The sequence below is a fragment of the Lutzomyia longipalpis genome, chromosome 2 (assembly GCF_024334085.1).
Source record: "Lutzomyia longipalpis isolate SR_M1_2022 chromosome 2, ASM2433408v1".
Classification (NCBI taxonomy): Eukaryota; Metazoa; Arthropoda; class Insecta; order Diptera; family Psychodidae; genus Lutzomyia; species Lutzomyia longipalpis.
In genome coordinates this window covers 10,275,959-10,289,610 of record NC_074708.1, presented here as the reverse complement: position 1 = coordinate 10,289,610, position 13,652 = coordinate 10,275,959, and the positions used below count along the sequence as shown (strand labels likewise).

The 13,652-nt window shown below is 38.3% G+C and overlaps 1 protein-coding gene across 5 annotated transcripts in view; it reads left to right on the top strand.

The window, feature by feature from the left end:
* LOC129790610 (autism susceptibility gene 2 protein) overlaps positions 1-13,652 on the top strand; it is a 195,637-nt gene that overhangs the window by 176,994 nt on the left and 4,991 nt on the right. For 4 of the 5 annotated variants that reach the window (XM_055828198.1, XM_055828197.1, XM_055828196.1 and 1 more), the window contains 6 exons: positions 3,384-4,450; positions 5,365-5,738; positions 10,484-10,839; positions 12,598-12,636; positions 13,011-13,296; positions 13,371-13,500. In XM_055828198.1, the coding sequence (XP_055684173.1) occupies positions 3,384-4,450; positions 5,365-5,738; positions 10,484-10,839; positions 12,598-12,636; positions 13,011-13,296; positions 13,371-13,500 (2,252 nt within the window). The remainder of the gene's footprint in view (positions 1-3,383; positions 4,451-5,364; positions 5,739-10,483; positions 10,840-12,597; positions 12,637-13,010; positions 13,297-13,370; positions 13,501-13,652) is intronic. The other variant, XM_055828199.1, reaches the window with a different exon arrangement.

The window sequence follows — 13,652 nt, the reverse complement described above, 5'->3', positions numbered from 1 at the left end:
GGACTCTAAACTTTGCCTTATAGCTCGAGAATGGTAATAGAAAGAGACTTCCGGTTTGAAGTTTTCTATAGAAATGTGGGTGTAAAATTTCATTTTTTCGCATTTTCGAAATCCAAGATGGCCGCCATCCGCCATTTTGAACTACTGTCAACCACTTCCCTTATAGCTAGAGATCTGAAATTTTAGTATGTTGTAGAGCTCAGTGAGACGTTTTCATCGATAATTCATACTTGAAAATCGGTCAAGCGGTTTAGCAAATATGGCGGCCTAAAGCAAAAAGTGTTTTTTCAATATAACTCGAGAACGGCTTGACCGATTTTGACCATCTTGGTATCAAATGAAAGGTATTGCGAAGCCCAACAACTGTCTAGAACATTTCAAGTTTCAAAAACAACCGCAAGAGGCGCTAAATTCAAAAACAAAAATTGCCTAACTTTACGGGGCAATATCTCCGAATCCCCATTATCGATTTCCTTTAAATTTTGATATGTTGTAGCCTGACTCAATATCTGTCACCAGTCCGAAAATGAAGAAAATCTATGTCGCCGTTTAGAAGATATAGCCATTTGAAAAATTCTTGAATTTGAAAAGTTCTAAGAGCTATATCTCTTGAACCGCTTGACCGATTTTGCTCATCTTAGTATCAAATTAAAGGTTTTGCAAAACTCTACAACTTTTTAGAACACCAGAAACCTCTAGAACTATTCCTTTGGGACAAAAAATATCAAAAACTATTTTCGTAAAAAAAAAGCCGCCATTTTGTGTTCTGGAGGTGACCTTGAAAATTATTGAAATTTATCTCAATTTATAGCCTGTTTTAATACCTTTCCAAAACTAGTCAAGAAATTTATGTAGGTCTTATAGAACCAGAAATATTACCATTTTTATCCTTCAAATTGCCAAATTTCACATAAAAATCAATTTTGTCCACTAATTCTGCTCACAAATAGTATTAAACGCATATTAAAACTTCTACACGTTGTGGGACTCCAACTCTTATAACTGGACGCGTTATGATTGACTTCCTAATTATTTTACGGGTTGTTATTTTTAAGGGTTGAAACTATGTGGAGTGTTGGTAAGCTTCGTACTCGTTTCGACCATCCCCTATGTTTTAGGACAGTGGAGACGCCTGGTTGTACAACCAGGCTGCTCAATCTTGATCAATTTTGAGTTATTTAAAAGCAAAAATGAAAGCTTTAGAATATTTTTCAATATAGACAAGATATAGTTTCTACCAGGCGTCTCCATCTTAATCTGTAATTAACATGAATTAATTATGTAAAGCGCAGTTAAATCAGTTCATGAAACTCAAAGAACAAACTCATTCTTCGTCAGTCGGGTAATATAGAAACTTTTGAAACCTGAACAGATGTGAAACTAGATATCAACATTTAACCGCAGGAGCTACCAAAATTCAATAGTTCATCATGGTTCTACTGTGGTTCCAATAGTTACTACATATATCCCGCCCCAATGTGTCTGGGTGGAAGCTTAATTTTCCTATTTTGCCCAATGATGCTCCTGTCGCACACACAAATTTGTGGAAATGTCTCATATGGCAAAAGGATGCTCCCAGGAGGTGTGGTGCGGTATACATAATATGAAGTTTGTGGAGACAAAATGTTGAGAGAGTCCAAAGACCCCTAATATTTAGATGAGGTTTAAGGGGAAAATTTTCCAACATACGGAGCAACTGCTTAGTTCCACTTGAATAGCATAGTGTAGAGGAGTGTATATTGTGGAGTTTAGTGTTTAGAGCGGTAAAAGATGAAGTTTGAATAGTACAGCGTGTGTGTGTACATCATCTGGGTGGAAATGATGACATGTCTGTCCACCTATAAAGCCATCAAGAGGCCACTTCAGAGGCGAACACACTCAATGATGGCAAAAGTGTTCACAATAAGCGGCAATCACAAAATAATAATAAAACATCATGTGTACATTAGCCTCAATGTTTGGCTCATCTCTCCATTCCGATGGGTATACTCTTCTATACTATATAATATAAAAGCTCCACTCATTTACACATTGTGTATAATGTTTAATGTGTGTACACGCATTTAGTGTGATAATCACTTGACTTTGAGAGGTTGAACCTCAATGGGGAGATTAATGTCCCACCGAGAGTGGATTGTGAAGTACATTTGGAGTGGTTTTAGCTGCAAATGAATCAATTGAAATGGATACAAAGTTTTTAGTTTGCTTTTCTCGACGCGTGTCCTAAATTTTAACTGCTTGTCCTGTCCGTTATATCAATTTGAATTCAAATTTTTAACTCCATCACACACAATTTCCTCCGACAACAAACGAATGCTCCGATAAATGTCTCCATCTTTAATTTTTCTTTCTTCAGAATCATTTTCAATTCAATAAGAACCAAATTAAGATGTCTTCTTCTGATTAAATGGCAATACATTTTGTATATTTTAAAAGCCAAGCATTTTCAAACATCTTTGTCGCCGCACGATAAGCTGTATGCATATAATATAAAATACTTTTGTGACCCATTTTATTTTTACTCGAAAATTATCATTCAACCACTTACAATTGATACATTGTGAATAATTTAGCGTGAATTGTTGAGCTTCTTATCGTTGCGGGATTTTTGATGTTTTAGCCCTCCTGTTGGGGAAAACGATGCGAAACGATGGAGCATAAAGAAGCAAATAAAAATAAAAAGCAGAACTTTATTGAGCAATAAAATGAGGATTCGTAAAATTTTTCACGATTGGCGAATATGTGGTTTTGTCTCCGTTTTTTTTTTTTGTCAGCTTCTGCGGATCAAAAATAAAATGCAATAACAGGGTGGTGTTTTGTAAGATTAAAATTGGTTGATAGTTTTTCTTTTTAAATTTTATTAAATTGTAATGAATTTAATCTAAAATTATATGAAGTAAAAGGGGGCTTTCGGGTGCCAGAAACAGAAGGTCATTTTAACCAATGGGAATATATCAAAAGAATAAACGAAAGTTTATTCTTTTATTCAAGATGGTAGATTATCCATTTTTTTTTAAACTTACTAAAACGACGATTTTGAAACAGACTGTAGCTACCACGATATTGTTTATGTATTCTTTCACAGCGAAAGAGAAACTTTGTAGAATTTGTCGTGAACAGCGAAGCACTAAAAATGATGGCGAAGAGTGAAATTTAATGGGACGGAGGGTGTATTTGAGTCAATAAAACAGTGTGAAATTGAGAAAGTTGTAAAATATCTCTTTATTTGCGTTCTTTTGTCCTAATTTGAGAACATTTCAGCACATATCTTCTGCAGACAGTGACCATTTATATTGCCATGCAGTGGCGACACTAAAAATTCTTAAGTTAGGGGATTTAAACAAAAATGGATATGAGACATTTTTTTTTCCTTTTTATTTTAGGTATCAAACGGTCCGATAAGCACACACCTGACACCAATATCGAATCCACAGCAACCACCACCGCCGAGTCAACTGGCTGGGAAGCCAATGACTGGTAGTAGTGGAAAGCTGCCGCCAGTGTGTGCGGCGGCAGGTGGTCAGGCACCACCGTCGGCGGGAAAACAACCGCCGCAGCAAGTGCCGTCACCGCAACAGCCACAGACACCTCAATCGCCGGCTGCCCCACAGCCTCCAGCGCCTCAGGCGCCGGCCACGGGCAAGCCACCGTCGATAGCGTCTGTGACAAGCCTAATGGGCGCCACAGCGGGTGCTCCACTCACTACAATCGCCAACGGCTACTCGTCCGCCATTCCACCGATCTCCACATCGACGCACCCCATTTCGACGCCGCGGATCACATCTCCGGGGCTCACAACGGGGCAGCAAGTGGCGGCTACGGGGGCACAGCAGCCAGCATCATTGCCAGTTGGTGTGCCACAGCCACCACCGGCAACAGCTCCTACAGCCCCACCACCGGCTACTCTTCCGCCTGGACTCGATAGTGCAGCCGCGGCGAGTGGACGGACAAACAGCCCGGCTGTTGCTACAAGTGCTGTCCTCTCGGCCGCAGCACCGGCTGTTAATGGCAACAGTAGTGCTGTGACGTCAATAGTGGGCACCAATAGTAGTATCCCGCCCGTTTATCGGTCAGGCTACCCAAATTATTCGCTGTATGCACCATACAGCAATCTTCATCACAGTCCATATCTACCACCGGCTGTGCCGTCACCCACAGCGTCACCACGGACGCCGGGTGCAGTGGATGTGGGCCGCACCGGGGCGCCCGGACGAGGTGAATCACCTCTTGTGATGTCCGCCGCGGCGAAACCCGTACGCCCCGTAACTCCCAGTTCCAATGGGAGTGCCAGTGCCACAAGTGTGGGACCACCGTCGCACACGGGACGCGTTGATCTACCACCAACGGCTGTGTCCGGTACACAGCAACAGCATTCAGCTACACCACTTACAGTTCCCAGGGCACATTCACCACGAGGGCATAGCCCTACTCGAGAACGTGATAGCTATAGGTAAGTACTTAATTTTGTGGGCAGTCTCCCGCTAATCACGCACTCCATCAAATTGCCATCTCTCCGCGCGCGCGCGCCTTCACACGCCTATCGTGATGTTGTGGAGTTTTAATTGAGAAATTGTACAGAGAGAGAGGGAAAAAGTCTTAATAAGTGTCCAGTAATTAAAAAACAGTGATTGCCATTGAGAAATCTGGGTCATCTTGCTTCGGGTATAGTTTTGTGCGGTAAAATGAGCAGATGCGATGGTTACAATTTTCTCAAACTGCCTTTTGTGCAAAAATATCGCAAGTCATTTGAAAAATTATTTGCATTCAATTCAATTTAAATATAGAGAATTTAAATTGAAAATAACAGTGACTATGCAGAGTTTTCGCCTAACAGCGTATTCTCCATTGTAAAATCAATTGATTTCTTCTGTGAATTTGTATGAATTGAATTTGAAAAATACTTTTTTTTTCATAGTCTTTGACTATGGAAAATTCCCTTGTTGAGTTTTCTTTTTAACTGAAAGAATAAAATTAAATGACATTAGGAGGTTTTTTAAAGGAGTAAGTGGGGCAGCGGTTTAAATCACTGTGACAAATTGACGCAGTAATCGAACCTAATGTTCGTGAGTTCAAATCACCCAGTGGCAATCTTTTTTTTTTTTCATTTATGAATTAGTCTATTTTTTTTTCTTCTACAAATTAATTAAGGTAATCCACAGTCAATAATTTCTTAGAAGAAAAAAACAACTTTGGCTTGCGATGCATTAGCACAAACTACGTGATCATAAATATATTTTTTTAAAAAGTATGGATTAAGCGTGATTAGCAGAAAAAAGGGGCAACAAGCCCATTCATTGAATACGAAAGGCATCAATCAAGCGAGTTTGCAATTAATCATCATGTTGCCTATTAATTTGTCAACAGTAGCAATGTTAGTAGTCTCTCTCGATCGTCGGCAACTCCGGGATCGGCGCCGTACAATAGTGGCGGAAGTTCGAGTGGAGTACAGCCGGGACCATCGCCATCCCTATCGTACAACACAGCTCCGGGTGCTACGCAATCTCCATTGCCACCAGCAACTGTTGGTGTTTCTTCTAGTCTCTCTTATCCCAAAAGTACACAATCAACATGGTCGAGGTACGTATATTTATTCCCCATCATTGCACACCGTGAAGCAATCTGGTGTGTTTATCTTCTTTTTTTGTTCACTTCTCTCATGGTGGAGTCCACCCCCATCACGACAACAACCGCTGCACCCCATCCCTTCAGTGCTGAATCTCTCTTTCAATCAAGTAAGGGTAATATGATCAATTTTCCACCCTCAATTTCTTCCTCTATACACCCCCGCGCATCCCCATGTGTCGCTGGGGCCAACAACTGATGATAAATTGCGTTTGAAGAATTCTTCTCATTGCACATTCACCTTATCAGGAATTCTACACAACTGCTTCGCCATGATAAAATTACAATTTACCATTTTCAGCCCTATATATTGGATCACTTCTGCTCCAATAGATATCAAAATACAACACATCTCTGCCCCCCAGGGAAGACGAGTTGAAATTATTTTCTCATTTTCTATTGGGATGCTTTAGTGGCCTTTAAACGCCGTGAAAAAATCATTTTGATTGTTGTAAAATGATATGGGATGAAATTTTGAAGAATTACGTAGCCCCAGGGAAGAATGAACGATAGAACTTTTTAAGAATTAATTTTAAAATGTTTTTTGTGTAAAATACCCGACAATGAGATACCAATTGTCATAGCCAGGTACTACGATTCAGACTTATGGGGTGGGTCCGTCCGTACGACCCCATGGCCCACGAGTAACTGAGCCAACCGTACTAGGGTGGTTGGGAGAGAGAGTCACCTTAAGACTCCCGCCAACCCCACACACATAAGCCAATCTGTCCCATACCATGACAGTTAGTACCAGCGGTACTACATTCGGCCATTCCTGACTTTTGTGACGTCCTCGGCACAAGCTAGGAAAAGCAAGACAGATTGACCGAATTTTCCCGTGATCTTCGACCAGTATACTTCGCAATGAATGCGATAACAACTGCGGTCCTGTGTATAGAGTACAAGTCTGTATTAGACAACTACTCTATGCACAAACTGAAAATCATATCCAAGTGTTCCTAATGGAACTTCTTCCAACCAGTATACTTCGCAATTAATGCGATAACAACTGGGTTTATGTGTTCTAGAGTGCAAGCCCGGCACAGTGGACAACAACTCTATAGACAACTGGAAGAATATCAAATTGTTCCTAATGGAACCGTACCTGGTAGTCCAAGTACACAAGGGTTCTATTTGATTTAGTACGCCAGTGCACATGACACAAAATCATCACACCCATGAACCTACAGAAGGTTCTCTTAACACAGCTTACGCCATGTTACTTGTTTCTCATGGAACATATGTCTAGACTTAGCTTACCCAGTTCCAGGAACCGTAAGCTCGTTCCATAGAGACTAGTGTCTCCGAGAAACCATTCGCCGTATGACTAACTTAATCAATACGACATTTCAGGTTTTCAACGTAACAGGCCCACCATGCAAGCATGATGCCTCTCCGCGAAAACCTCGTCATGCTTTATCTACACCAGTATCATTTACTCACAGACTCATGATTTGTCTCTCTATACCATCCGATCAACGAAGACTCATGAATGTTGTCTTTAGTATTAACTGGTTGCATGACCTGAATGTTTTGTCTAGCTTACAATGCGTCCATTGATCACCCAGACCTACATTCCTATTCATCCATTCTACCATATCTATTGAGTCATCAGGTTGATACCTTGCCTCATCATAATGGTTCTATGGATGCTTGAAGAGCCAGTTTATCACAGTATTTCTACTGATCACATAAACATAGTGAATTGCTCTTCCATGTGCACAAGCACCTTTCTCTTCTCCTGATACCTCTATGCGAAACAAGAATCTCAGAGGACTTCCTTTCGCCTAGGTATTCAATGCTTCAGTAAACCTGACCAGAAGAGAAACGCTACTTCGACACACTACCTAGGACACAACGCCACTTATCCGTTCCACTAACATTGCAAGCACTAATTCTATGCTTCCCAGTGAAACGAGTTCTCCATGTACACTAGCACATCATTTTTTTCCGATACCCCAATTGTGACTGAAACAATAGAGACAGATTTCTTTCTTCTTGAGTACCCAGTGCTTCTGTACATCGATCCGAGGAGATCACTTCACGCTACACTACTCATCAGCCTTTGCCACTTGTCACTCTCTAACTACCTATGCTTCACAGCATACCTTGACTTGTGGAACCGCTGACTCCTGTAGACGTATCCTGGAGTTCCAGTTAATCCCTCCATTCACTGACGAATTCCTCCCTTCCTAGACATTAAATGTCTACATTTCCTCCTTGGTTCTTCGACCTTTGGCATATTTTCTTCGTCTCGGACTACACTGTGAACAAACCACCAAGATTCAGAAATCCTTATTCGTCAACATTCTTTCCACGACGCAGCCTTAGACTGTCCTAAATTCCCTTCCATGAATCTATCCTCTTGACAGAGACTCATCTGCGTCTGTAGCCACCTTTCCTTCTTCCTTTTTTTTTTTCGCAAAACGGAATTGGGAAATCCTGAACGGAAATACTTTCCAACCATTGCAACCACTTTTCCTTCAGCTCTATATTGCATAAGAATTCTGCTTCAACTATTCCTAACCCATTTTTCATCTAATCTTTGAAGATTTTCCTTTAAATTTCTAGAAATTTTTATTTCATCTAGATATCAATGAAATTTTCCTTATATTTCCCTTTAATGAAAATCTCAATTCTTTTACTGGAATAATGTAATAGTTTTAATGAATACTTTTTTTTTTCTTATCTCGCTGAAAGAAACTTGCAAATTTTATTCATTTTACGTTGCAATAGAAACCAACAATGGTAATTTTCCATCCTTAAGAAATTTTCATAAATCTTCCATAAAAATTTCAATCTTATGATTTCTCACTTAATTTCTATGCAACACAAATTCAATAATTGTAAAACAATTACAATACAAGAAATAAAATAATCATAATTTCACATATTTTATTCTGTAAACAGCTGTGAAGGAATCATTCCATTAAAATTCTCTTAAATCTAAGCATGTTACACATCAACATATAAGATTCCAAATTAAGAGAATATCAGGGGGTTGAAAAGCGCTTTTCAGGGTTAAAATTTCAATGTCATGGTATAAAACATTTTTTTAAACAAAAAAAAAAAAATCATGATACCAAATTCGGAGAATACCACTCTCCTACCAAGAGAAAATACTTGCGATTTTCCTTCTCTTTTACTCCACATGCTCATCCTGCATGCTTTCTTTTCCGCCGCCTCACCCTCAGCGTGTCAGGCCGCTGCATGATGCTGACTTCGTTGTGTTGTGTGTGTGTGTCGCTGCGTCACGATGAACGCTGCGGAGCTCTCCATCACTCACCACACACACCCATGCCGCATCGTCCTGGGCGTGCAAGCTCGCTGCATCGCTGAGAGCTTCGTTGGTGTGTGTGTGTGCTCTCGCTCTCTGCGACGATCACGCTGAGTCGATCTCCGTCGCTGCCCTCGCTGCCCCATACACACACACACATCGCACCTCGCACACGCACAGGAAGGTGCCGTTATGCGGCACACAACACATTTTTCGCACGAAAATGTCACAATTTTCCACTCGCGGTGAGCTTTTCTAGCTCTAAAACCGTTTCCCGCACTTCAGGAAAATATTACGCGCGCCAAAGTCCTGAAACGATGGACTTTTTCCACTTTTTTTCCGCGAATTTCACCACGTGACGTCAAAGTGACGCCATGAGATTTTTCACTCGCGAATTCAACACTTTTCGCACTTTTCCACTTCCGCGAACGAGTTTTGGGCTTATTCCACTTCTGAATTGTAAAATACCCGACAATGAGATACCAATTGTCATAGCCAGGTACTACGATTCAGACTTATGGGGTGGGTCCGTCCGTACGACCCCATGGCCCACGAGTAACTGAGCCAACCGTACTAGGGTGGTTGGGAGAGAGAGTCACCTTAAGACTCCCGCCAACCCCACACACATAAGCCAATCTGTCCCATACCATGACAGTTAGTACCAGCGGTACTACATTTGAAGGTTTTTATTTTGTAATTAAGAGTGTTAATTTAAAGTGCTTAAATGCCTTTGATAATTTTTTTTTTTGAAAAGAAATTAACTCGAAAATTTAAAAAGAAAGAAGTTTACCCGCTTCTGTATGGGAAAACCCTGTATTTGAGAAAACAATGGGATATGAATAATCTTGTATAGAATCAAAAGAGAATAAGAAATTGCTAGAATTTCTATTTTCTTTTTTCACTGGGAACAGATGGAAAAATCTGGCAATGATTTTCCACAAAAATGTGATCAATAACGTCACTATTGCATTTTTTTATCCGAAAATATTTTTAGCAAAAAATTGCATAGATCCCTTAATTTTAACCTAGCTAGTGCGTAACTTCTTTTCTTATTCAATTCTACATTCCAATTCATTATTTTTTGCGCTCAAAACATTCTACTGGCCATTGCCCTGCGGTGGATTTATTACATGTTTTCTGTTACTTAATTAAATTTTAATTTTCCAATTATCAAGCTTGTTTTCTAATAATACAATTCCAATTCGAATGCATAAAAGGTTTCTAGTTCACGAGAATTCGAACAGAAAGAGGCCTATAAAATGCAACAAGAGCACAAAAATACAGAAAAATCGCATGAGGATAATTGCTTTTTGCAAAATGTTGTTTTTTTCTTAATTAAATTAAATTATTTCTCGTTACAAATTACATTTATAATAATTCATCTTTGGTGAAAAAAAAAGTTTTTTTTTGCAAATTCAACCTCGCAATATGATCATCAGTTCGGGCTTCTTTTGACGCAAATAATTGCTCCTTCTCACCCACTTTACATTTTCTTCTAAATGCAATTACTGTGAGCGAAAGATTTCTCATTGAATGTGTTTTATCTCCCTCCTGAAATCCCAACATGCACGCCCGATCGTGCAGATCAAGCAGATCTCCTGCGTCGTGAGTTGGACAATCGGTTTCTGGATCGTTCGGGTTTGAGTGCGGTACCACCGTCACCGTACTTGCGTCAGGAGTTGCACCATCATCAGCATCAACATACGCATTTGCATCAGCATCAGCAGATCATTGCGAGTACCCCATCAGCTCCGGCGCCCCTCTTTCCGCCGCCCATCTTCAAGGATATCCCAAAAATGGGGGCGGTGGATTCACCTTTCTACCGGACGGGCTTGGGTATGCCAACGTACCCAGGCTACAGTCCGAGTCTTCTGCATCCCGGTCTAAGTGGACCCACGCCATTTGTGCCACCAAGTCATTTGCCAGCATTTGCCCCAAAGGTAAGTCTCTCTGCAGCGCCATTCTCTCAGTTGTTTTTCCTTCTCAAAACAACAAGCACCGAGTCATGGGATTCACATAAGAAGAAGGATAAAAAAAAGAAGCACAGTTGAAGATAATTTCTTAGGTTCACGAGAGCGTTTTGCATTTGAGAGATTTTTCATCCAAAGTGTGTGTTTTTTTCTCTCATGTTTTCCAATCTCAAAAAGCATGCAACAGTTTAATTAGTCAATCAATCACATTTCACAACACACTCTCATCATCATTATTCTAAAAGAAAGAGAGAGAGAAAGAGAACCTCTCTAATTCTTCAGTTTTTTTTTCTTTTTCTTCTTACCTCTGTACATATTTAAATCGCTGTGTATTCTTAGCTTTATTCTTGTGTTTATAATTTCCTTTCACTCGAAAGTGCCGCGCAGAAATCGTTTTTTTTGTGTTTGCTTTTCAATGAAGGTGATCCTCAGGAGATTAAGCGTTCATTGAATAAAATAATTAAAATTCAATAATGAAACTCTCAAGAAAAGATGGGATTGAGGGCAGTAGATCGTTATTCCAAATTATTTTCTTGTTAGGCTTTTTTAAATACAGAATAAAAATGTTTATTTTTTCTTTTTTTAACAACATTTTTATTTATTTGTTCAAATATCATGCCTTATTTAAATGCTCATATATTGTGCATAACATCCTTTAAAATCTCAATAAATTCACAAAAAGGCCTTAAGATTTTAATTTCTTTTACCTACAAACTTCTTAATGATTACAAATTTTATTTTATTCGTTTTAAAAAGCAATGAAAAAAATTATTGATGGCATTAAATTGATTTGTAATAGTTTTTGCTATAAAACAATAATTTGCGAAATCTAATAAAATACCTACCTATTTGATAATCAATTGTTTAGCGATATTGTTTATGATTTTTTTTTATTGATTGCAACTTAAAATGTTAACGAGTGAAACTATCTTATCTTTTTAAATCTTTTTTAATAGACTGTAAAAAAATGAGTAATTTCTGATTTATTGTTTTATTTATTTTTATTATCCAGTAAAATTTTATTTAATTCCTCGATCTTGAATTGATCTTAAATTCTATTTTAATTTTTCTTAACAAGGAAAAAATGATCATTCTAATGATCTTGAAATAAAAATATGATCAGGAATATTTTTTTAGAACATATTTTGAATTTTATTTCTCTTATTTTATTACTTTTTTATATTTCTGGATTATTTTATTAGAAAAATTATTTCAAGTTCATTTTTATTTATAAGTCGCCATAAAAACCTCTAATTAATTTTTTTTTAAGTGTTTAGAATTTTTTAAATTTTTCATTGATCTCGCCTTTAACTGATCAATCCATTGTTTCGTGAATGTTCTTTAATATTTATTTATTTTATTAGGTTCTAAAGACCTTTGTTTTAATTTCTAAACCAACTCTTTATTTCATTATCACTAGCAAAAATTTAGAAATATATTTTTTTTTAAAATATTTCCTAAAAAAGATATGAGAAATATTTTGCATTAACTACCTTCACTACCTTTGAACCTTTGAAAATCAAGCCTGAAGATCACCTTAGAAGCTTTCATGACATTGTTAGGAAGCTCCGAAAGAGCCTTAAAGAAAACCCCAAAAACGGTTTTATCAAAATAATTAGTAAAAAAAAATAAAGAGAAAAACCAAATTGACGAATTTTCTCTTTCTTTTTATCTAATTTGTTGTTCTTTTGTTGTAAAAGTAATATTGCATTTTATTTGTGTTCGCAGCAACCACCTCCTGCCGTTGATCCTAAGCCTAAACAAGTGGTAGGTGTCTCATCATCTCAATCTCTTTTCCCAGAAAAAAATAAATTAGAAAATAAAAAAAAATATTGGAAAGAGATTTATTTATTTTTACAAAATATAATAACATTTTTTTTTGCAACAATGCTTATAAAATTCAATTAATTTTTTTTGTGATTAAACATAATTTTTCATTTTAATTTGATCATCATCATCATCAACACTGAATCATCACTGATCATTGTGTGTGACTCTTTCATTGAAGAAATTTTAACAAAAAGGAAAATTTGTGAATTAAAATTGTCTCGTTTGAAATTAGAGAAAGTAAAATTAATTTTAGGCATCACGGACGGTGTGCCAACAAATTTTCACATAATTGTGTGATTTTGTATTTGCAGAAGACGGGCAGATGGAATGCGATGCATGTGCGAATTGCCTGGGAGATCTATCATCACCAGACGAAGCAGAATCCGGAAAAGACGGCGGCAGCTGCTGCGGGGCTCAGTGCAAAGGCCACGGACCTTTTGAGGCCACCGTCGCATATCTTTCCACCAAGTACAGCTTTAGGGCGACCCCATGAATTGCCCGCATCCACCTTCCCACCCACTGGGTTACCCGGGAGGACACCCTTTGAGTCAGTGCCACTCTCCACGAGTTTCCTCACATCACCAGCTAGTCATTTAGGTATGAGAGTTGTCTCTTATTTTATTAAATTTAAATTTTATTTAATTAATTGAATTTTGTGATTTATTTTTCAGGGACTGCAGTATCACCCTTTGGACGATACGCTTCCCCTTTTGGTGGCTCTCCATTTACGGGATTGTCACCCTTTTCACGTGATCTTCCCCTCGCTGGACCACTCACATCGGTGCATGATCCCTGGAGAAGGTAAATCCCCAATTTATCTCCCCTCTTTTAATGCAAAAATTCATTTTTTTTTTGCGAAAATATATTTGCCCAAAAGCTGACGAACATTCAACATTCGTTTCTTTCTCAAATATTTTTCTTGAGAAAAAATTGTGTCAAAAATAGAATTTATT